This window comes from Gambusia affinis, linkage group LG10 (genome assembly GCF_019740435.1).
Source record: "Gambusia affinis linkage group LG10, SWU_Gaff_1.0, whole genome shotgun sequence".
NCBI classification, from domain to species: Eukaryota; Metazoa; Chordata; class Actinopteri; order Cyprinodontiformes; family Poeciliidae; genus Gambusia; species Gambusia affinis.
The window spans coordinates 6902265-6925412 of NC_057877.1; the positions used below are offsets into that span (position 1 = coordinate 6902265).

The 23148-nt window shown below is 40.0% G+C and overlaps 2 protein-coding genes across 5 annotated transcripts in view; one reads left to right on the forward strand and one right to left on the reverse strand.

Moving 5' to 3' along the window:
• kita (KIT proto-oncogene, receptor tyrosine kinase a) overlaps positions 1 to 23148 on the forward strand; it is a 54061-nt gene that overhangs the window by 14381 nt on the left and 16532 nt on the right. For 3 of the 4 annotated variants that reach the window (XM_044128264.1, XM_044128263.1, XM_044128265.1), the window contains exons 1-3: positions 17946 to 18283; positions 21276 to 21530; positions 22821 to 23105. In XM_044128264.1, the coding sequence (XP_043984199.1) occupies positions 18229 to 18283; positions 21276 to 21530; positions 22821 to 23105 (595 nt within the window). In that variant the 5' untranslated portion in view covers positions 17946 to 18228. Of the gene's footprint in view, positions 1 to 17945; positions 18284 to 21275; positions 21531 to 22820; positions 23106 to 23148 lie in introns of those variants that run through there. The other variant, XM_044128262.1, reaches the window with a different exon arrangement.
• Positions 8367 to 18216, reverse strand: LOC122838912. The gene is made up of 4 exons (XM_044129955.1): positions 17938 to 18216; positions 10762 to 10823; positions 8517 to 8750; positions 8367 to 8448 (listed from the first exon to the last, which is right to left on the reverse strand). Exons 1-4 carry the CDS (start codon positions 18214 to 18216, stop codon positions 8367 to 8369), a joined length of 657 nt encoding a protein of 218 aa, XP_043985890.1.

The window sequence follows — 23148 nt, forward strand, 5'->3', positions numbered from 1 at the left end:
TTTTTATTTTATATTTTTTTAAGCAAACAAATTATGACATGAAATGTGGCATCTTGCAATAGTTAGTCACAGATGAGCGGTCTGACTGGGGAAGTCACTCTAGATAACAGGAACAGGGCTGATCTTTCGATCGAAGGAGACAGGTAACGTCACACACTTCCCCGTGTTGGAGGAGATGACGGTAAACTCTGAACCACAACAAAACTGTTGCGCAAAGGCCTTCGATCGAGCCAGTGGAGATTTTTGCTAGGTGGAGTTGAGCGGGCGGTGAAGCACGTCAACTCGTCACTTCGGCGAAATCGTCAAGAGTCGTCGTTCTCAAAAACATGCTGTTGGTGCGCGGTTGAAACCAGATGTACATATACAGCCTGATGTTCGGCCAGACTGAACTGTTCTTCTTTCACGTGGATCAGTTTGAATAAAAAATAAAGTATTTACATTTGCTAGATGTCATAATAACGAGAGAATGGTTCTTCCTCCCTGAGCCATTTTGGACTTTTGGTTTCTCTTACTGACCGAACACAGGAAAGGAAAATCGCATTTAAATTTAGATTTAGAGGTTTTATGTTTTCCCTACAAGTTGCACGAAAGAAAAGCTTACAACATGTTGCATGCTAATTGATGCTAGCAATGGGCAAAGTCATTGTTCCTGTTCTTTATGAAGACAACATGTAACTGTGCAACAATCCCCACCTATCAGGCATATTACATCCCCTGGACAGACTCTGGTCTTAATACTATTCTGGATGATTCTTTGTGGTGGGAAGAAAAGAACAGAAATGTAAGCAGTCTTTCAAATTCACGGATGAAAATGGTTCAAAGATATTTGGTGCGCAGCTATTGGCAGGAGGTGGTATAAAACACAAAGTAAAACGCTCTGTTTTCATCAGAGCGTTGCTCGTAAACAAAAACCGTTGTCAATCACATTAAGCATCGCTACGGTATCTTTGCCTTCCACATCTTTATTTATTTTTTTATTTTTTTGAGAAGAGAAAGTGTGGATGAGGGTTTTAGTTTTTATGCTCCAACACTCTGGAATAAACTTCCTGTCACTGTAAGACTGCCCCTACCTTGAGTTTATTTAAAACAAGGTGAAAAACCTTCTTATTGGACATTGCCTATTCTTAAATGTTTGTTTTTTAATTATATTCAAAACCGTAATGTTTATTTGTTCATTTTTAATCTGCTTGATCTTTAATTTTCTTTCTTTTTATTATCTTCTCGTTGCATGTTGTTCTTAACTTTTTTGTACAAGCACTTTGAATTGTCCTTGGCTGAAAGGTGCTGCATAAATAAAGGTGCATTGCCTCAAGTCACATTTGTACTGGGTTCTCCTAAGATTTCGCGCCTATAACGACACCTTGAAAGTCAAAATGAGATAACTGCACGCGCTGTTGTTGTGAACGGGGTCGCCCAGGTTCACCAGTGGGAGGAACTGGCTCACCTTTGCAAACTGCTGCAGACAGATAACAGCGTTATAACAGCGTTATCTATCTGCAGGCAGCAGGGTCGCTTTACTGGTCGACGAGAAGGTGGCGATTTTGAAAAGCACCGATACGCCTCGACCTTTTTCACAGTTTGCCGCACTACGACCTCAAATTCACCTACTTTCAATGATAAGACCTCAAAGTGCATGAGAGGAGGAAGAATCAGTTCTTGATTCATTTTACTCAGAACGTTTTTTTTTTGTTTTTTATGTGGAATGCATCTTTATCCAGACCCGTTACTTTGACACCGAAACATCATGCCTCCTCAACTTCCTGCTCAGAGATCTTTTTTTTTTTTTAAATCACTCCATCTATGTCTCATTTGGTGTTGCAAACACATCAATGTTTAGAACGTTGCAGTTTGTATTTACCATCTTTTTTTTTTTTTTTTCGTGCTTGAACACGGCCGATAAGTGTTCGAGTCAATAAAAACATTGGGGTAGGGATCGTAAAGCTGCATGACCTTCTCTAAACAATACCTGGAATTAAAGAAAATAGAGCAGGCGAGCAATGGCGGAATAAATAATACTTCCACCATAAAGCTGTCTCCTTCCTCAAAGTGCCCTGTTCCAGTGTGTGTCAATATTGTAAATGTGTCAGGCGTGAAAGCAGCAGCCATTTCGCTCTTGCTGGGAAAACAGATTTTTATTATTTACATCGTGACAGCTGCGCCCTTAATCTGAAGTTGACTGTGCTGAAGTATACGGTCATGTCAGGCTCGCAACTTCCTCTCTTGTGACGCTCGGAGGCTCGCTGCAGCCTGTTGGTGTCATGTTGATAGCTTTACGGCCCTTAACAAGCAAAGTATTATATTTGGAACCGACTGCAACAAGTTCATGTGATGCATATAAAATTGAAGGAGTTCACTCATTAGAGGAGAGGAGAGTTTAATTTTAATCTATGAATGTTTTTAAACGTTACCTTGTGGCGATTTCCAGGATGTGAAAGTTACCCATAGGGGAAAAAAAAAAGACTCCAAGTGATAGAGGGGGGGAAAAACAAATAACCAACCCATGTACATCAAAAAAAAAAAAAAAAAAAAAAGACAATGGGCAGTAAAGGACTTCAAACTGATCAAATGTAACAAATAACGCGAGAGAGATTTGAAATTCAAAGTTTGGAAGTTTGGTGAGATGATTTTTCTCTGACTGCTAAATCCCATCTCCAAACCTTAACCCGGATGGATAACATTTGATCCAATACTGACCCGTAAGAGAAGGTTAACATTGGTCCGCTAATGCTGAAAGAGCTTCCACGGGATTTCAGATTGAAAGTGAGATTCTGGTACTGAATCTGAATAAACAATCACCAGCAGCTCTTTACAAACAGACGTTTGGACAAATTCACCCCATTGTCAGACCTGAAAAATAAAGAAAAGGTTTCAATGCAAACTTTGCTTCAAATTCAAACTGAAGATACCAAACTCACAAATTGACTCAGCAGCTATACCCTGTTCAGAAGGGTTGCTAGGAGACAGCTTATTGTCTCTAAAAAGGCAGCGCAATCTGGGTTTGCATCTTCTGGTACGATGTTTTGTTGGGGTTTTTTTTGACAGATGAGAGACCAAAGTTGAGATGTTTTGCCCATAATGGGTGGTGATATGATTGGAAAACGCAAAGCACATCTGGATAAAAAACAAAAACAACGGTTAATTGTGATGGTGGAGGGTTGATGATCAGGTGTATTTTCCAGACACAGAAACCTTCACTTTCATTCACAAAATTGCACAAACAAGAAACACAAAACCTGCTTCATTCCTAAAAACAAAACAGACTTCTAGAGGTAAATTAATCTTAATAGATTGATTTTAAATTATGTGCATGATGCTGCACAGGTAGGCAGTGTGTTTCTTAGTAAATTCACAAGTGTCCCTTTGAATGAAATACTGCACCATCCATTTATCGTGGGTTTACATTATCATCCGATTAATTGAAAGCATGACAATCTTAGTGTGTGTGTGTGTGTGTGTGTGTGAAACCCGGCGTTTGATGGAAGCAATAAAGATGCCTAATATTCTGGTGTTTTGCAAATTGAAATAATTGTGGTTGTTTGATTTGACCTACAAAACTATTAGATGCCAGGGAGTGAGACAGATAAAGACAGGCTTGTGTCTCTTTCATAACGGTGGATGTAAACGTTTAGTCTCAATGGTATGCTGTTCAGAGGCTTCCTGCCCCTCTGGTGCAGAAGAGCCAGAGGTTCCATCACATTCTGTGTCACATTATGGTTTTTCAAAGCCGGTTTTGTCTTTGGGTTCTTCTCCCGAGGCCGCTCTCCATCAGCTCTTTTCCCAGTGTGGTACGGACCAAATATTTAACTTTGGTTTCCCTGTGTGTGTGTGCGAGTGTCAGTGTGGTTTGTCTAAACGCGAAAGGGTTTCTGCCCATACCCCAACAAAAAACTTCCATGCTTTATTTATTTAATTTTTTTGCTCTAAAGTTAAACTGCCAGCGCTCCAGCGGCCGCAGGTTGACCTTGCTGTCGACTCAAACGCTCCCTCGCCGTCGGTCGTCGTGTCGTCCTGTGGGGACTCGTGGGAAAAATCCTAACATGACTGAAAAATGTGAAGAAAAAAAAAACGTGCACAATAGGAAAACTTTTTCTGTTGTTTCCACTTTTATAGGAGGCCTAGTTTTCTCCGGCTGCACCACATCCTCCTTTTGTGCGGCGCATTTGATGCAGCGCATATCAGACGCGAGCAGACATTCAGTGAGATTCGTTTTATTTATTGAACACCAGCTCGCAGCGGGAATGCATAAATTTAGACCAGTCAAACTCTTTCATACAAGCCATCAACTCTTTTAGTGCAATTTATTCCAATTTAACCAACTAAATTACAACTAATTATTTGACTTAAAAACAGCTAAATTGACTACAATGTCTATGAAGTACCAATTTTAATAAAGTGTCTAAAAAAAACGAACTAATTGCTATTTCAGAATATGAACAAATGCTTTGGATAAAAAAGATTAGAAGAAAAATCTGATATGATCCACACTTTTTTTCTCAAAAAGTCAAATTAATAAGCCACTGAGTATATTTCACCTTTAACTGCATAACAAAGCCACTTGCAGAACTACTACTACCACCCACAATGAGTGGTACAGGAGCAGCAGTTTTCCATTTGGTGTAATTTGTTTTTCAACACACATAAAAAAAAAAAAGAAACAAAAGTCCTGGCGACTTCGTTTTTTCTTTCAGCCAGAATTTCACCTTTCGTTGAGGCTTCAATTCAGAATTTGATTTTACCGAGTTGTGTTTTTCAAAGTCAGCAGTCCCTTATTAAGAAAGTAAGTAAAGTTCTTCAAAGCGATATTTTACTTCTGCTATTCAACGTGTTCCTGGCTGCTTTCATCAGCTGTGGAAAGATTTTCCTTTGTTGGACTTTGAACATTTAAAAGAAGTTTGAGAAAACAAAGATAAATGAATAGCTGCGACTGTTTAAGTCGGTGATGCTAGCTGGTTTTCAGAAACACAGAGCTGAGACTCATCTGGTGACGGACCTGTTGGTCAGGTCTTTTTTTAAATTTGTTCACTGCACGTCTGTGTCTTACTTACTGGAATTGAGCTCTGTTTTGTTTTTTTTTTTATCTTTGTTTGGCCTTGTGAATTTAAAGGAAGATTCATTCCAGGAAGGATAGCTGCTGTGAATTAACTTTTTACAATTATTTCAATTGGACAGCATCCAAGCGGCCATAACGCCTCCTTTGATACAGGAAGTCACTTTCCGACAGTCAGGTAAACAAGAGGGGTTTTTATTAGCAGCACCTGCCTGGAAGCAGCCGCTCCGTATTTTTTTTTCTTCCCATGACTGCGTTGGGCAGTGATAGGAACTTTTATTTTCCCATGACTCCAGCGACAGAGACGGGATTAAAGGAACAAACTCTTTAAGGACGAGCTGCTGTGTAAAGTCAGGCTCCCGTTTCAGATCTGTCCACCGCTCAGTCAAACTCTGGGGGCAACAGAAACACTCGGAAAAACTTTTTCACTTTTAGATTCTGTCACAACATCCTGCCGAGAGGCGCTTTCGCTAAACTGGCAATGGTTGTTTTACAGTGTTGGGCAGAAATTTAGCATTTAAATTTGCAAAATTGTTTTGAATTCAGTCACAGTGGAGAGTTTTGAGGGATATTGATCAGTGATCATTTTGAGAAGTGACTGTTGTCTGATTCATATTATTGAACAACCACGATTAAAACCTTAAATCATTTCTCTCCATGTCATTGTTGGTCTCTAGAAATAAACATTAATTTTGTCTCAATCTCTTTGTTATTGTCAAATCACCTGCATTGGTTTAGGTTTTGATCTTTCTTCTTTTATGAGTTTCTGGACAGTTTTCAAAAAAAGTGAGATTAATATTTGAAATGCAGATCGCCTACCTGGGGAATGCTGATTGTTTTCAGAAAAAAAACAAACAAACTGTGATCTTCGTAAAGACTAAATTATTTTACAGCTACTATTCTTTCCACTTTATAGAGAATCGTTACATTTGTGGGAAAAGATTTTGCGAAACGATTCAGCGAAGAATCTAAAGAGTTCTTCGGAGACCTTTACATACAAGTCCAAACACACACACACATCTTTGCATAAAAAAAGCTCAAGAGCCAAAACATGAATTCTATGCCATCTTCAAACAAGATAAAAAAAATAAATGCTATCTGTATCTTTCTGCCGAGCTCTGCTGAATGTTGTCAGCGCTACAGTCCGCTGAGCTGCAACCATCAAAACAAAACTGCATTCATGTTGATTTAAATCGCTTGGGAACATTTAGGCAGCTTCTCTGTTCCTTGCAAACAAATGCATATCCTACCTTACCCCACACCAACTTCAACGCTGCACAGACGCCGCAACACACCGTTCCTACAGTGAAGTTGACGCGAGGCCAATGGTTGCTATGGCAATCAGCTGAAAGGACAGCCAGCAGTTTTGCGGCAAGACGGAAACCGATGTCGACAGAAAGACAGAGGGGCTTTCTGGAGGAAAATAACAAACACAAGGTGTTGCAGTCGACATGCTGCGTGGAGAAATAATATCCTGCTCAAATCGTACAACCACAGTGACGAACTGGCGGTGGCAGCATCATGCTGGAGGACGGCGAGGCCGCCAAGAGTCAATGAGTTGAAAACTGGAAGAAAACCTGTTAGGAATTACTCAGAAGTTGAGAAGGGGGACACAGGATCTCCTTCTGTCATAGAAATAGTTAATTTCTCAGACAGAACTACAACGCGATGAATTTTGATCAAAGCATGTTGGCATGTGGAACAGTCAAAGTCCAGATTTAAACCTGAGATTTCATGTTGACAAATGCTGCCGTTCTCTCAACTAAATGAGTTTTTCAAAGACATTAAGGTTAAATTGTTCAGTCTGTAGATGTTTAAAGTTGAATCTGAAACTGCACCAGGACTCAAATCCCTTTGCCACATTGTCAAGGGGTCTGAATAAGAAATCAACAAAAACTGATTTTAACTTGTACATTGTTTTAAAATCATTTAGAAAACCTGAAAAACGTTCATGGGGTATAAATACCTTTGCAAGGGAATTTCATTAAGAAGTTTAATGATTCTTCCTCTCAGATGGTTATAATATTACAAATACCCAATTCACTGCAAGATACAAAGAACTGCGTGTTTCTTAGATGCTAACATCTTATCTGTCATTAACGTTTTGCAAGTTGCTGTGCTGTAGCCTTGATGTTTTTGGGGGGGTTTTAACCGTGTACCTCTAACGCTGCACTCGAAAAAGTAAATCATGATTATTTACCGCAGACTTGTTACCAGAAAAGGAGAGCCCAACATCTTCTGGTACGTGCAGCTCTGCCAGATCTGAAATCGTTCTGTTTACCAAGTGAATCCATTCTCTTTTCCTCTTTTCTGTTTATGACAGATTGTAAATTATAAAGATTTTTTTATATAGTTATATCTCAGTTACGTTATTTATTACATTATAAAGACAAGTTCCTTTTTCTTTTTTTTTTTTTTTTTTGCAACACCAGCGAACGGCAACTCTTTCAAAGCCTTTTAATTTGAACTTTAAACCAGAAAGTTAGACTTACCTTCTCCAAAAAAAAAAATATTTTTGCACACATCCACTTTTGCACAGAGGTTTTATTGGAAATTAGACCAAAACCCTGCCAGAAGTCTGAGGGCAATTATGAATCAAAAGTGCACTGGGAAAATAAATAAATAAATAAAAAAGAAGACTTTTATTGTGAAGAAGCTGCAGGCATGTGATGGTCTACATGGAAGTGTTCAGCTAGCCAGAGGTCTAACTCAGAGTTTGACAAAAGCTGGTCTATTTTTTATGTCGTTTTGAGAGATTGCATGAGCAGCATCGGTCTCTCTGAAAAACAAACAGAGCCTGTGCGTGGTGTTTATCTGCTTTTTTTTTTTTTCTTCTCCCCAGCAGGAAATACATTCTGCTGCCAGAAAGCATAATGCAACCCTGAACGGACGGCTCTCTGTCACTTCCCGGTTTGGTGAAGTCCTCTTTGTTTGACATGCAAAAAAACCCTAAAGAACAAACCTGTGAGGTCACGACTCTTAAAACGCACGAATGGACTAAAACACTTGTGCCACTTACCGTTCTGAAAAGGACACACATGTAAGCGCTTATGTCGGGTTATGCAACGCTTGCCTCGACCCGTGGAGAGTAAAATATTAAAATGATTTCACAACGCAGAACGAATAGCATCAAACTTAGGAGACGCAAAGACGCGACTCCAGCAGATTTTGCGGTGCGCGTCTGAAATCATGCAGCATAAGGATATGGGAAAACCGAATAATCAAATCAAAAGTTACTGAACCAATCAGGTTCTGCCATGATCGGATTTAACCTTCTGACCCACATGTAGAATCAACAAGTCCAAGTGAGGAATAGGTTTTATTTTCTTTCAAAAGAACAGACTATCAACAGGTTTCCTTGATGTTTCAGGGAGTGGTTAGTGTCACGCAATCTGTGGCGCCTGGAATGAGAGTTGGGGTTATTGGTGGCCTGTAAAGAGTTGATCAGATGAAGTAAGAAACAGTTTACTTTCGAATGGATTTGGAGAAGCGTCGGGGAAAGGTGCCCAGGGGTCCTGTGTTGGAGAATGGTGATGATGCTTCCTGAGGCGAGTGCGAGGAAGGTGGCGATCGAGCGCTAGAGGTCTGATTGAGCGGAGTGGAGATGGGGGGGGGGAACGGTGGAGCTGACAGGCAGGTACTTGGTTCCACAGGAGGAGGAAATGGTTGAACTGATTCCTCCAGAAAGATCCAGTGACAAATCCTAAAGGGAGCAAACACAAATACTATGAACTTCAGGTAGGTACTCAAGAGACTGATTAAAAGCTTAAATCAGCCGACAACAAGAGGTGACCAGAGTGAATACCAGTAGTAATCATCCAACCCTGAGTAAAGGCTCTGCTGCTCCTTTATCCACAGCACTCTGATGCAGCTGATGAGCTCCACCTGACAGGTTCATCGCCATGGAAAAATACTAGCTTCCCCCATATTTCACATTTTGTTACTATTACCTGTAAGGCACTTTCTCATGTTGCTATTTGTATGTAACTGGTAAAGTATGGCTGAAACGATTGTTAGCATTCAGCCTCTATGCATGAAGACTTTCTGGACGTCGGGATGAAAGTCAAAGTTTCAGGGATCATTGTTCAGATCGAACGGCTGGGAGAATTTGAAGTCCCAACACGGATCCTCGACTGGCTTTTGGTCCGGATGTTCTACTGGACCCCTCGTGTGGTTTGAGCGGCGTCGCGTTCAGACCTCGGGATCCACTTCTACAGCCACACCCGACTTCAAACTTGTTCACCACTTTCTCTCCGCCCTGGCTGCTGAGCTCCTTCGTCTCCTCGATGTTTGTTTAGCGATAATCTCCGGCGAACCTCTGAAGCGTTTTCACAAGACGGCTTGATTTATACCGAGATCGCATTACACACAGGTGCGGTCCGTTTACTCAGACGACGTGATGATTGCTACCACCTACTTTGTTAGTAATGTTGTACAGTAATTTATTTGTGGCATCAGAATAAAGGGGGCTGACTACAAAAGCGCGCCATGTCTCCCACTTCTTAATTGGCGTCGATCTATCAGACGAAATTGCAATAATTTGCGTTGATAAAGTGGCTGTAACATGACAAAATGTGAAAACTTAAGAGCACAGAGTCAGAATCAGGCTGCTGAAACGTAAAAGGTGCAAACACCAGAAAAACACACATCTGAAATAAAAGTAAGAGTAAGAGAGCAGCTCAAGTTGTTCCAAAGCAACCAAAGGAGGACTGAATTATTCTTTAAAAAACTGTAGTGGATACATCCATCCCCTATTTCCAGATTTTTCAGTATTTCATGTTTCCCAAATGTTTAAAATTCGGAGATGCCACTTTGGAGATTGGTCATGTTTTAAATGGTAGCTTTTTAGTAAATTCACCAGAAATAATAGTGCTATAAAAACAAGTGTTATATTGAAAAAGTGTTGTTTTTTTATCAATATTAGTTAATTGTAGCAAATTAATGCTCTGTTCATTCAGATTGTACTTAACAGTATTTCCAAGTAGGTCAATACAGAGCTCTGAGGAAATAACGGCAGAGAGAGTAAAGCATAAAGCAAATCTCAAAATACTGAAATAAAACAAATCCATTAGAGACACAAAACATAGACATCAAAAAGATTCAAGACAGAAATAGAAATAGTTTTGTCTGATCTTCAGAGGAGAACATTTTCTAAGGTCTGCATCAAATGCTCAACTGTATGTACAAAAGTAAAGAAACAGAAATCATATTTTTCATTCAGACTTGTTTTGCATCTTTCTTTGCAAAGTGAAACTGCAGCCAAGACATAAAACAGCAGGAGTAAAGCTGATAAAAAAATAATAATAAACTCGCCGCGTTTAAACTCCTCCAGTTTAAATGAGCACTTTTGCAAATCTGGGATAGAAACACTTCTGATGCAGCGTTTAATGTTTGTTTGGTTTTTTCCAATTGATAAATTTGTTTTCCAGCAACATTAAGTTTTATAAGCTTTAGTACAGAGAAATGGATCAAGCTAAACTCCAGGATAAGGCTACAGACGGAGCCACAGAATTTGCATCTTGAGTTTTATTCCATTCACTTTTTTTCCCCTATGAATTTGATGACCGTTGTGGATTATGTTGTAGTAAATACCCATTTGTCAATTTACCTATTAACTTGCAATCAATCAACTGAATTCATCTTTACCAATTTAGGTATTACTATTTTTTACTTATTTTTTGGGACGTCAGACATCAGGCAAACAAAATCCTTACACAAACGCCGACACAAAGAAGGTTTGTTCCTTCGGTCTCTCCGCTTCTGAGGTGAAGTGCTCCTTTGGGTTTGCCGACCCAAATCACATGCACTGCTTCTGGCTACCAGCAGGACGCTTAACGGAGGAGACTTTCGCCTCATTTTCGTTTTCTTTCTTCCACTTCACTTCTTCTCTGCCTGACATCTCATCGACGCGCAGCATCACGTCGCCGCCGCTGAACCGTCACTCCGCCCGTCGGGAGACTGGCACAGGTCGCCACAACGGTTCACTTGGCGTCGACTCCGCGTTTTATCAGAGGAAATGTTTTGGGCGGAGAGAAACAGTGAAAACTTTGTCTTCGCAGCTTAAGGGGAGATCCTGATGTCTTCTCCTCACGACACACAATAGACAAAACATTCTTTTGTTTTCGCAATCATGATTTTATCTCCCGAAATGACGTTCTGCCAAAAGAGAATCAAACGAAACAAAGATTTGCTATGAGGCCCGAGTACGTATGGGGCCTTACAGAACCTCTACGCGAGCCGTGGCGGCGCACTTCATCTCTTTTTCTTTTCTTTTTCCACTTTTAAAGGTGTATTAAAAGTAGATTAAAAATTCATGCCTGCTCTAGAACAACATTCTCTAAAATGTTACATTTCCTTGACGTCTTACATTAATCTTTGTCCTTTCGCCTGCAGCAAAAACAACTTTCATTAATAATGTTTGAACTGCGCCGCTTACAACAAAGTGTGGATTATTTCTCATTTCTTTTCTCTCTTCCACACAAATCCATTGACCACGGTGTTGTGTTTGCGCATTCAGACCAGACAACAACTGTTTTCTGTAACCCTTGTATTAATTTCTCTCAATTAGCGTTGAGAAGAGAGAGAGAGAAAAAAAAAATCAATGTGTAATAATTTATGAATCTTTTCTAGGAGCTGATGCTTCAAGGAAGTGAAATTAAGAGATTTGGTTTCAGCGCGTCGGCCATCTGAGACTTTTAAGAGTGGTCAGAGGTGCTGCCTCCGTCCGAACGCTATCGAATGACGAAACGAATCTATTCCAGCTCCTGCCAGGGTCAAGCTGTGGCCTTCTGATGAAAGATTAAATACCAAACACATGGTGGAGCGAAGCATGCAGAGAGCTGCCGTGCCTGCAACATGCAAACATCCAGAGACCTTTTCATTTTTAGTTTTTCCAAGGTAGCACAGAAAATTACAGTAAACAGCTGCCTAATTTAAAAGCCACAGGTTTGCATTTTGAGTCAGCAGACAGGTGCAGCATGGCGTGTAGGTTTGGGTTCGCTGCGACGTTTATGGTCTGGGCTCAAACAAGTCTGACATATTTTCCATAAGCGCTGCCCACAGACTAATAACGCTGCAGCCGGAAACACATCTCACAGAAAACATCTCATGTGAAACGTTAAGCTAACATGTACAGTAGTAGCACCGGTGTGCTCACTAATTCAAACATTAAAAAAAAAAACCTAAAAAAAAACCTGTGACTGTCTTGTTAGATACTAAACTTTCTGGTAACATGAAATGTTACAGCGGTTCATAAAAGACAATAAATATACACCATATGCTTCCATGCACCACAGATCTGGAACAGAACGTCCGGAAAACCGGAAAACTGCCGAAACACTGAGCTCCTTTAAATCAGGACTAGGAATCCACCTGCTTAGTCACTTACATAATAAATGAAACATTAAACATCTTCATTTGATGGCATTTGACAAAATGTAATGCCTCGATTGTTTTCTATGACTTTGTATTTTTGTGTTTTTATGATGTAAAGCACTTTGAACTGCCTTGTTGCTAAAATATGCTATTCAAATGAACTTGATTGATTGATTGATTGATTGATTGACACACTCAAATGTACCGAAACTGAACTCGGTGTTGCTTCAGAGATAACAGACTAGGAACCCTTTTCTCAGGCGTTTGACCTGCAGATGGGCCGTTGCAGTTAGAGGCTTGTGCAACCCTCTCCTCCGCAGAGCGGCTCTCTCACTGAGTTTTGTGGTGTCACTGTTGTGGCGCCGCGGCACCAACAGATGGCCGCAAACAAATTGTCCTCCGCACGAATCACTCGTGAGCGCAACATCTTCCCACAAAGTAGACGGACAGGCTGGAAGTCTTGGCCGAGGAGAAGTTTCTGTTCTTCTCCCTTCTTGCAGACGTTGCACTCGGACTCCGTTTTAGAGTCTGTTGAGACATTTGTTGCGCTGGAAAAAGTCTTTGACCCTTTGTGTTTTTCTGAAGATATCATTTATCTCTGTTGCCGGCGTTCTGTCCGCCGCTGATGGGACTTTGTAGTCGTGATGAATGTTTTGTTGAGAAACAACTATAAATTTCACGTTTTCCTCCAGTTTGGCTTTTGGGAAAAATAAAATAAATCACATCGCGTTGCTTCAGGAATCTATTCTAAATTTCGTCATTGATTTATATGTGTTAAAAACCTTCTCTACACCACTACATTTTAACTAAACCTGAAAGTAATAAATTGACAGATGGGCTGAAATCTAAATCCTTAAATTCAGGTGTTTCAATCACTGCCAATTTTCCAGGTTTTAAATCACTTTTTACGATTGAGGCAAACGTTAGAGACTCTGCCTCCCGTCGAACTTAAATTTGAAAAGAACAGACTTGACTTGCTTTTAGTTTTATTTCAGCCTATAATTTAATTTTCCTTCGGGATCAATAAAGTGTTTTTGAATTTTAATTTTATGACCAAACTAAAGCAAGCTGGTTTTTCAGAAACACACCTCAATGCTGACAAGGTGATCCTCGACGGATACATATTTTGTTATTGGTTTATGGCATCTGCAGCTTTATAATGATGGATGTCCCACAAATTAAACTCTTTAGTCGGCAACTGTGTTGTCTTGGAACAAAATGAATAGAAATAAATTGACTTCTGGTATATTTTTCTTCTCACTGTTGAAGGCAAGAATAATAATCTGCCAATCGAAACAAAACATTTCCTGCTCTTTTTTTTTTTTTTTTTTAACAGTGCAGCAAATTGCAAAATGGTGGACGGTATGAACACAGCCATTAACTACACCATTACAAAAACCAGCTAAAACAGCATTTCATTTGAATGATTTAGAAATATCTGAATCCCATTCTGATATTGCTTCTTTAAAAAAAAAATGTAATTAAAATATTAAAGCAGGTGATAAAAGTTTCTTATGTTGAATTAGGTGCTAAAAGATTAAAAGATGAATGGTAAAAACCTGAGTTTTCACTAAATAGCGTGTTTTTATGGGAGTATTAGCCACTTGATGAGAATATGTTCTCGTGAAACTTTTATGTTGTGTGATTCAAAAGCCAACGACGTCAAAATCTGCACAGCAGAGAACAGGAATCATAATGCCACTGTGAGTCTCCATAACAGACCGACTTTAAAGCTCATGCTAACAGGCCTGTCAGGTAGTAAACAGCCCACATTCACACATTTGCATTTATCTTTCAATGGAATCGAGCTTAAAAGGAGTTTTCATCCAAGCTCACAAAGAACGCTTTGTTGCATCGTTCACACCCCTAATGGGATCTAAAAAATCCAAAAATACTTCACAGATTTGGTCAAGTTTGATAATTGACCATTAGTTGAATGTCCTGTCTCATAAAAGGTTACGCGATAGCCTGATGTTGCACACGAGTCGTATTACTAGTGATTTTTTTTTTTGTCCCCAAGTTTGAAAAAGCCAACATTCCTAACACTTCAGGTTGAGCAATATTCAGGAGTTTCACTTACTCAACTTGCTAACAAACAAATCAACGCCAACAACGCTGAAGTCAAAGTTACGAGCAGAGCCGTTTCAGCCTGAAGCCGTCACTGTGGCAGCAAGTTAGAGTTTGTGTCTCAGTCGTTTCATATTCCCGTTATTTGTGGGTTATATTGTTATCGTTTAGATCCATCTGAAGCAATTCATTCATTTTTGTTGACTTTTCTAGTGACCTCGTCTCTGTTTAGGTTGTCTGGACTCCTGTTGTGTTATTTTCATTAGTCTGACGACTTTTTAAATTTTTATTTTAGCTTTGACCAATTATTTCCTGTGCTCACACTTTATTAGGTTAATGTTTTCTCATGCCGCTCTGCTACACACCTGGCGTCATCTCCAGAAAAGACTTTGAATACTCAGAGCCGACCCCTTTTACTTCAGATCTGTAAACTGTGAGAGTTTAAAAAAAATAAAAACATTTGTTTTGAATGAGCTATTTGATAGCTCATGTTTAATGTTTGTAGTTTTCCACCACTGTCTGAGTTCACCGGTTGAACTCAGCCCTTTAGTTTTATGTTAGCCAAACCTTCGTAAAGTCTAACAAAAGCGTGCGTCCCATTTTCAAAAGCTACAGTCGTCCTTGAAAAAAAACATAGATCAACAACAAGATTTTGAGTTTCCCATGCAGAAGTTCACTATAACTTTTTTAAAAAAAACCCACACACATTGAAAATGTCACCTGGCCAGTGACACAGGACGCAGGAAATAGTTGGTAAAACAAACGTGACGAAGAAAGTTTCAGGGAAATTTCTTTGCTTTAGCAAACGCTGGATTGACAAATTCTGACATGCAACACAAAACATTTTCCATGCAGTCCAATGGACATTTTGTGCATAAAAGATGCAGCTCAGAAATATGACAGAGACCAGCGGAAAGCTTTATGGTTGCAGGAAGTTTAACCTTTCATGTTTGAACAAGAACACAAATCTTTTCATCTATGAGCTTTGATGGTTGCTGATGTGGAGGCTGGGAACAAAGAGGCAAAGGTAAAGATCTTATACAAACCTTAAACTGATATCAATATAGATTTAGTCCTTGTCTGGTTGATTGCTGTGCATGCTGGTCACTCGTCAACACTTTGTCTCAAAACAGTAAAATGCAGGGAGGAGGCAGGAGTTAACAATTTATTTAAAAATTAGGAGAAATGGGGGAGAAAAAAAGAGTCGGATATGTTTATGCAGGAGAGCTGATTGCTGAACAAAGAGCAAGTGGTTGATTAGAAATTGGGTGCAGCTGTAAGTAAAGACAAGTAATCTAAAGTTTAACCAAAAAAAAAAAAAAACGGAGAATGAACGGAGAATAAACGGAGAATGTGGGGAACAAGGAAAACAGATGCAGCAAAGTAAAGACATAATCCAACAGAATAACAAATCAAGATTCAAACCAGAAGGTCTGAAGAGAACACAGAAGCAACAAAGACAGAAAAGAAAACGCAAGTTTTCAATATAAACCTTAACAAAAAACTGCCATTAACACTCTAAAAAAATTACATGTCAAGAAATAAACTGAAAAAGGGAAGTCTAGACTACACACATTTACAAAAAAAAATAATAAACCACAAACAGAAAATCCAACCCAAACACCCAAGAATCATGCCATTTTTAGTTCTATGACATGCCAGAACAGCAGGGTTCAGACAAAATCTATATTCCTAATCAAAAATACAAGCAACTTAAAGTGCATAAACAGAGGATTTCACTTTCTGACTTGTGCGTAAGTAAATAAGGTGGTGCACTCTGAGTGTTTACTTAGCTGCTAACTAAAAATCAGTAGAGTCTCTCTGTTCCTCTTCATCGTGGTTTTTCACAAACCAATTCTTTTTATATGTTAACCCTATTATGAAGTGTTCCCACATCCAACAGAGGGATTGTGTTGCTGCCAGGTAGATTACACATGAGCACAGAACTAATGTGACCAGAAAGTGCAGAGGAAAGCAAATAAAGTTGGATTTGAACTCACTCACTCACTCAGCAACGCTGCGTTAGCTAACATGCTAACGTGACGTCTTGGAGTGAAATACGAGAAATGTTGAATTTAGTTTGTTTTAAGGGTCAATTTCAAATAATTGTTTACAAGAAAATATTAACTCTAAAACTGAAAAACAAATTATACGTAACACGACTTTGTTGGTGCTGCAGTTTTGAAGATGAGGCTTTTCTAATGTAGTGCAGGTGAAACAACAGCATTCGTACAGCCGTGGAAGTTTAATAAATCACACAATTAGCTTGAAGTAATCCAGACAAGGTTTGAGGTAGCAAAGCTATTATTTTAGTTGGTAAACTAGGACAGATTAAAGACTCTCAAAGTGATGGAAAATTAAGTGGAATCGCCCTTTAGCCATTTCCTGACTTGGAATCTGCAATCGGGAGCCAATTTCAGCTGCTGCTTCCTCCAAACTACAACAAACCAGCTTGTCGTCATCTGTATGTATGAGTAGCTACAACTAACTGGAACATATTTTACTATGTTACAAAAAAAGATAGTAATAAAGTTCGGGAGTTACAGAGTTGTTTTCAAATAAAATTGCCAAACGCCGCAGCTCCATAACAACTTCACAGCCCTTAAACCAACCAATAGTCAAAAATTGACGCCTTAAGGCACAGTCGCTCCTCATTAGTACAAAGAGGCAGAAAAGCAGACGGTAAAGTAAAAACAGAAGAATATTTTTTTGTAAAGACCACTAAGAATAAAGAGACACATGCAAAATGAAAGATAAAATAAATTACAGACACATCAATAAGTAAATGGAAGAACATGAAAAATTGGAACAGTAAAATAAACGCAAAATATATACTTTGTGTCAACTGAATTGAGAAAATAAACATGACGGTCAGTTAAATTATAAAACATGAGGTGAAGTTCTCCTTTTTAAAATTAAGTGTGTTGATTTATTCACTGGGCCACTTAGATTTTATGCTTTTGAAAAAAAAAACAATTTATCAGGTGCGGTCTTCCATATTTTTTACGACGACAACCCTTGGTGATGAAAAGGGTGACGGAAAGGATGACATCAAGCATTTGGAAATTTCTGTTTTTCATTTATATGAAGCGATTTTTACCCTCTGCACTTCATTGTAGATTTGTTTGTATCCATCCACAATGGAGGGTTTTCACAGCGCGGACATTTAAGGTCCTTCTACAGCAGATAAGTTGCTTTCCAGGTCCAGACTTTGAGTGGTCCACAAGGGCAACTTTAATTTAGGTGGACCTGCTGTGGCTGGTGGGGGTAATTTGGATATATGTCTCTTTTCTTCCTCTTTCTGACTGTCTGTAATTTTTTTCCGCGGGGAAGTAGACAAGTGGTCACAAACACCAACCTCCCTCCCCCTCTCTCGCTCTCTCTCTCTCTCTCTCTCTTTCTCTCTCTCTCCCTCCAGTTCCGTGTGAGTAAAATAAATAGGCTCCAACCACTGGGCTCCTATAAACATGCTCTTGACTCTCGTCCTCAGGCAGAGCCACCTGGTGGGCCCGCACCGTCCCCTCCGGTCCGCTGCAGGACAACAGCATGCTTTCAGACGACGGGCTGCTGAGCATCTGTGCCTTTAAAGCTCTGTGAAGCGCGCGCGCCTCTGTTGAAACCCCGCAGACAAACTTCCCCCTGAAGCCCGACGCGCTCGGCGAAGTGCGAGCGAGAGCTATACCAGCTTGACCACTGCGGCACTGGCTCACCCTCACAGCTAGACCCATGGAATACTAACTATGGAATACCTCTGGATACTGCTGTTTGTGTTTTTACAGCTACGTTTCCACCCAGGTAAGGCTCGCGGAGCGTGTGTGCCTTCACGCGCAACTTATTGCTTGTTCACTTGCGCGGGGGGAAAGGGTGGGTTGAAGTTTAACAGGCTTCATGTATATATATATATATATATATATATATATATATATATATATATATATATATATATATATATATATATATATATATATATATATATATATATATATATATATATATATATATATATATTGTAGATTTCGTCTTGTTATGTTTTTTGCAACGGTGTTTGTGATGCTTTCTCTTCTCTTCCGACCCCTGAGTCTGTAAGAGGACAACCTGAAGCCACACAGAAACCCAATGAGGGAAGCAGATACTCTTGACGATTTGAATGCGAGACTTATTTAAATAATTCACGCTTTAATCAAGGTACAAGGCGCTATTGATGAGAACGAACGAACAGAAACAAAAAAAAAGAAGAAGAAGAAATAAACCAAACTGTCGTGGTGAAACTGGCTCTCCAGTAATATTAATAAGATGCAAATAATCCACCAGCAGCGCATAACCGTTAACATGTAAAAATATTGGTTTGTGATTCCTAGGAAACATGCAAACGACTCCGATCCGCGACCGTTTCACTGGCTTGTTTTTGTCTCGTGTGTTTCCCAGTTCCGAGATGATGTGTTGGACTCGGTGGGACGCTTTAAAACCTGTTCCCACTCTCAGTGGGCTTTGGCTTCAAAACACATTGCAATTGTTATGACTTGGCTGTTTCTCCAGAAGCGTCGACATGAAGGTCAAGGTCCACAATAGCCGATTGGGAGCACTTCATTACTTATTTATATAGAGAGAAAGAGCCACCTGTAGTCTCCGCTGAGCGATTTAGAGTCAGGAAAAGTAGATAAATGCTCTTTATCAGAGGGATTTTAACGGGGATACTGAAGTGTAAAGCGGTTGGAAATCCCTCCTCCCTCCCCTCCTGAGAGATAACAGGTAAATTTATGGAAAAGGTGTCTCGGTGCCTCAACCGATTCTGAAAGGGGGACGTGAATCAGCGAAGTGTTTTCCTTTGCGCCCTGCAGCCGTGCTGAGGCGTTTCAGGGCGGCGTCAGGTGGACTTCGTGGCCTTCTTGCTTACGATCAAGTTCTGATTGGACCATTTCGATCAGGTCATCTGGGTGTTTTTTTTGTTTGTTTTGTTTTGTTTTGTTTTGTTTGCTTGTTTGAATCAGTGCCACATTCCAGGGCAGTGTGTGCTCCGGCTGAACCGTCACCTGATGCAACAGGGGCACGCCGCGAAGTTTCCTAAAGCCCGCTTGCGCATGGTGCACAGATAATAAGCCAGGTTTTATGATGATGATGATGATGATGATGATGATGCCGGAAATAAACACGTGATTGGATTCGTTTAAAAACGACGTGCATTCAATTTCTTTCTGTTTTTTCTTCGCCTTTACGTGTTACAAAAGTTTTACGCGAGGTGCATGTGCTCCAGCCCCATCTAGAGTTTATCTGTGCACATCCCTGATTGTGTAGATGTTTTATTTTAAGAGGGAAAAAAATGACTAGTTTTGATAAGTAGAGACATTTGTTCATTTAGTTCTGCTACTTTTAAAAACCCATTCCCCGGGTAAACCCCAAATAAAAATCTTGCATGACTTTCAGCTGAGGTGGGCCACCCAAAGGTTGCTAGCGGCCCTGGTCTGGACAGCCTTTTCAAACCCGAGGGCGACCCCGATTGTCTCTTCAGTGATTTCCCAAATCTTGCATTCAAATTGCCAACCATTCCACTCTCGGCAGCGCTTCCCTTTTGTCTCCGTCTCTATCGAAGTGAGGACTTCGCCAACTGAGGGCGTATCTCTATCAGCGGCTGCCTGTTTTACACTCCCGCTGTGGTTTCTTGTACTGATCATGTAAAGTGGGTTTGCTATGTAAAAACAAAAAAAACAAAAAAACATAATGTTTTCTTAGAAGACAAAGAGTGGTTACTCACTTAGTCAATTTTTTTTTTTTTTTTTTTTTAAAGATTGCAATGTCTGTAAAGGTTTAAAGCATTGGCAAGAAATGAAATGTTTCGGATCATTTCGGATCATGGTGTTTTGCTAAAGATTTCTGCTCATATTACCTCTGCTGTTTAATTCTAACCTTTTAAACAAACTTGTTACAGTCCAAAAGCTGTTGGGCCATCTATTATATTAGATTCAAGATGTTAGAATTGAAGTTGGATAGATTTTGAACAAATGTTGGATCAGATATTGTGACCTTTGTTGTTAGGGGGGAGCGAAGAGTCTAAAAAGACACCTAACATCATATTCTGCTGCAGTGATGATGTCTCACTTATAACTGTACATCTTAAAAGAGACCTATTACAACACAATTTATTCTTTTCTGATTCAACTTCAATGCTGTCTTCAAGTTATAATAAAGCATAATAATGCCAGCATTATTATGAAGCAGTCAGCAATCCCCTCTTCTCACTGCACTTTTTGATAGCCTTGAGCATTTCTCACTTTAGCCCATTTTGTTTGGTTAAAAAAACCATACCAGTACGTTAAATGAATCCCATTACCAAACTAGTGGTTCAAAATCAACCCAGTACTGGATCTTTCCGCCGTTGATTCAGGATTATGGTTAGTAAAATAACCCAATTTGGGTTTTTTCCTGCATTGTTTACACTGTATACCAACGATTTAAAGAGTCCCAGATTAAACGTTACATGTTGTTTGCTTGTATATTTAATCCTGTTTGACGTTCAAGTGGAAGAAATAGGTTTCAGATTTCATATGAGGCAAGATGTGAGTCCAATGTAAATCTTCAAAATTTTATCTTGTGCTTGTCAACACACACGTCAGTTAATGACTATTAATGTTAGATATGGAACTTATTAACCTCTTAGACAAGATATTTGTTGGTAAGCTCTTGTCATGCACGGGACAGGCAGGTTGGGTAGCGTAGGTGCTAAAAAAAGGTCAACTCTGTCGTACTGAGATTACCTTCCAGAATCATAACCCTCTTTCCAATCACATTTCAGGCAACGCCAAGCCCACTATCATCCCCAACCAGACCCAACTCGTCGTCCCACTCAACCATCCCCTCGACCTTCGATGCAAGAGTGAAAACAAGACACAGTGGTGGCGAGAAAACCGGCAAAGACCTCTTAAAACAATGCAAATCGATGGGATGCGGAGAGTTTTTCACCTCAAAGCTCTGAGTTTCCATAGTGGCCGTTACCTGTGCCGGGATGATAAGTCCAGCGAGGAAGCCTCCATCTTTGTCTTCGTGAAAGGTATCTGGGTGAATCTGTGTGTGAATCTGTAGTGGGTTTGTGTTTGTGAGACGAGGCCATCTTCTATCAGGAGGACGTGGAATCAGACTCCATGCTACAGCAGTCGAAGGTTGTTTTATTCATTTTTTTGGCTGTACTGTCTACTAACAGGATGCTGAGACGCGTGGGTTTGTTTTGCACAACAAGGTGTGTGTAACTCTGCCCCGGACAGGTGAGGTAGATTCTGGAGCTATTTATTGAGTGCATGACTGAGTTTTACTGTACTTCCTTTCCTGTGTGACCCCCTGCAACCCACTGGCCCCGCGCCATCACTGCAGGCTCTTATCATGTGCTGATCATTCGCTCAACAGTTTTGCATCTTTCTCAGAGGCAATAAACAATAACTACTTTTTAGCTCGGATGTATGGTTACGTAAAACAATCTTGTTTGCTTGGGATTTTTAGCAAAAGTTGAAAGGAATACTGTGAACCGGATGGCTAAGATGAAGGCGGTAGAGTTCGGTTTCGCCTCAGAGGCTGGATATTTTAGTGGACATGGTAAATCTTGAATAACAGCAGGATTATTAACCCTGATTCACAAAGTGGAGAACCTGATTTAATTATTATGTGCGATCGCTGACTCTGTTGGCTTTCATTGTCGAGTTAATGCAATAAGCTCTTTTGAAAACCTGCAAAAGTTTGGTAAAAAGTCATAATTACTTAATAATAATAAATAATAATAATGTTTTACTCTTGGTTGTAAAGGGAGGGTATTATATATTTCCCCCAATGCAACAGACTGCATCAGAAGAAGAAACAGAGAGTAACTCATGACAAGCATGAAGCATCTGACTTCAACATTCCCCGAAGCTGCTGTTCTCCTGCACACAATAGCAGCTAAGGAAGATTTCACCCAAAATCACTCTGGAGTTCCTTAAACTCAAACTGTTACTGGAACTGCATCATGCCATATTCTAATCTGTTTTATTGTTTAGCCTTGAACTTCTTTGAAATCACTTCCTACTGTTTTTGTAAAACGGCATTTGAACTTGACTTTGTTTGGGACGTTTCCAGAAAAGCAGAGCTACTTGGAAACTTGGAAGAAAAAAAAACAACGACTTTGCGTAACCTCTGACATTCTTTGGCTGTCAGAGCAAAAAGTGCAGAAGCATCGTTTTTATTTTCCGCATTTCCAGGGCTTGTCGGTCTGCCAAGACGTCTGCGCAACAAAACATATAGCCATAAAGCTTCAGCAACACAGTGTGAAGTCCTGCTCACTCACACAACCTGTGCAATTGCGTTTTCTTGGCAGATCCGGAGAATCCCTTTAGGAAATCAGCGATAAACAGCATTCTTATTCGTGAGGGAAGCGACGCTGCCATCTCATGCCTTGCAACTGATCCAAGTATGCTCAACTTAACTTTGGAAACGTGCTCCGGAGAAGCCCTCCCCGCTGCTCTCCAGTATTCTACGAGCCTGGAGAAAGGGATCATCATCCACAAGGCAAAGCTGACTTACGGAGGATGCTATGTGTGCACAGGGATGCTCGAGGGAAGAGCCGTCAAATCAGAAAAATACTCCCTGACAGTCAAGAAAGGTAAAAATGTGTCTTATGCGTTCAATGCGTGTTACTGAACTTC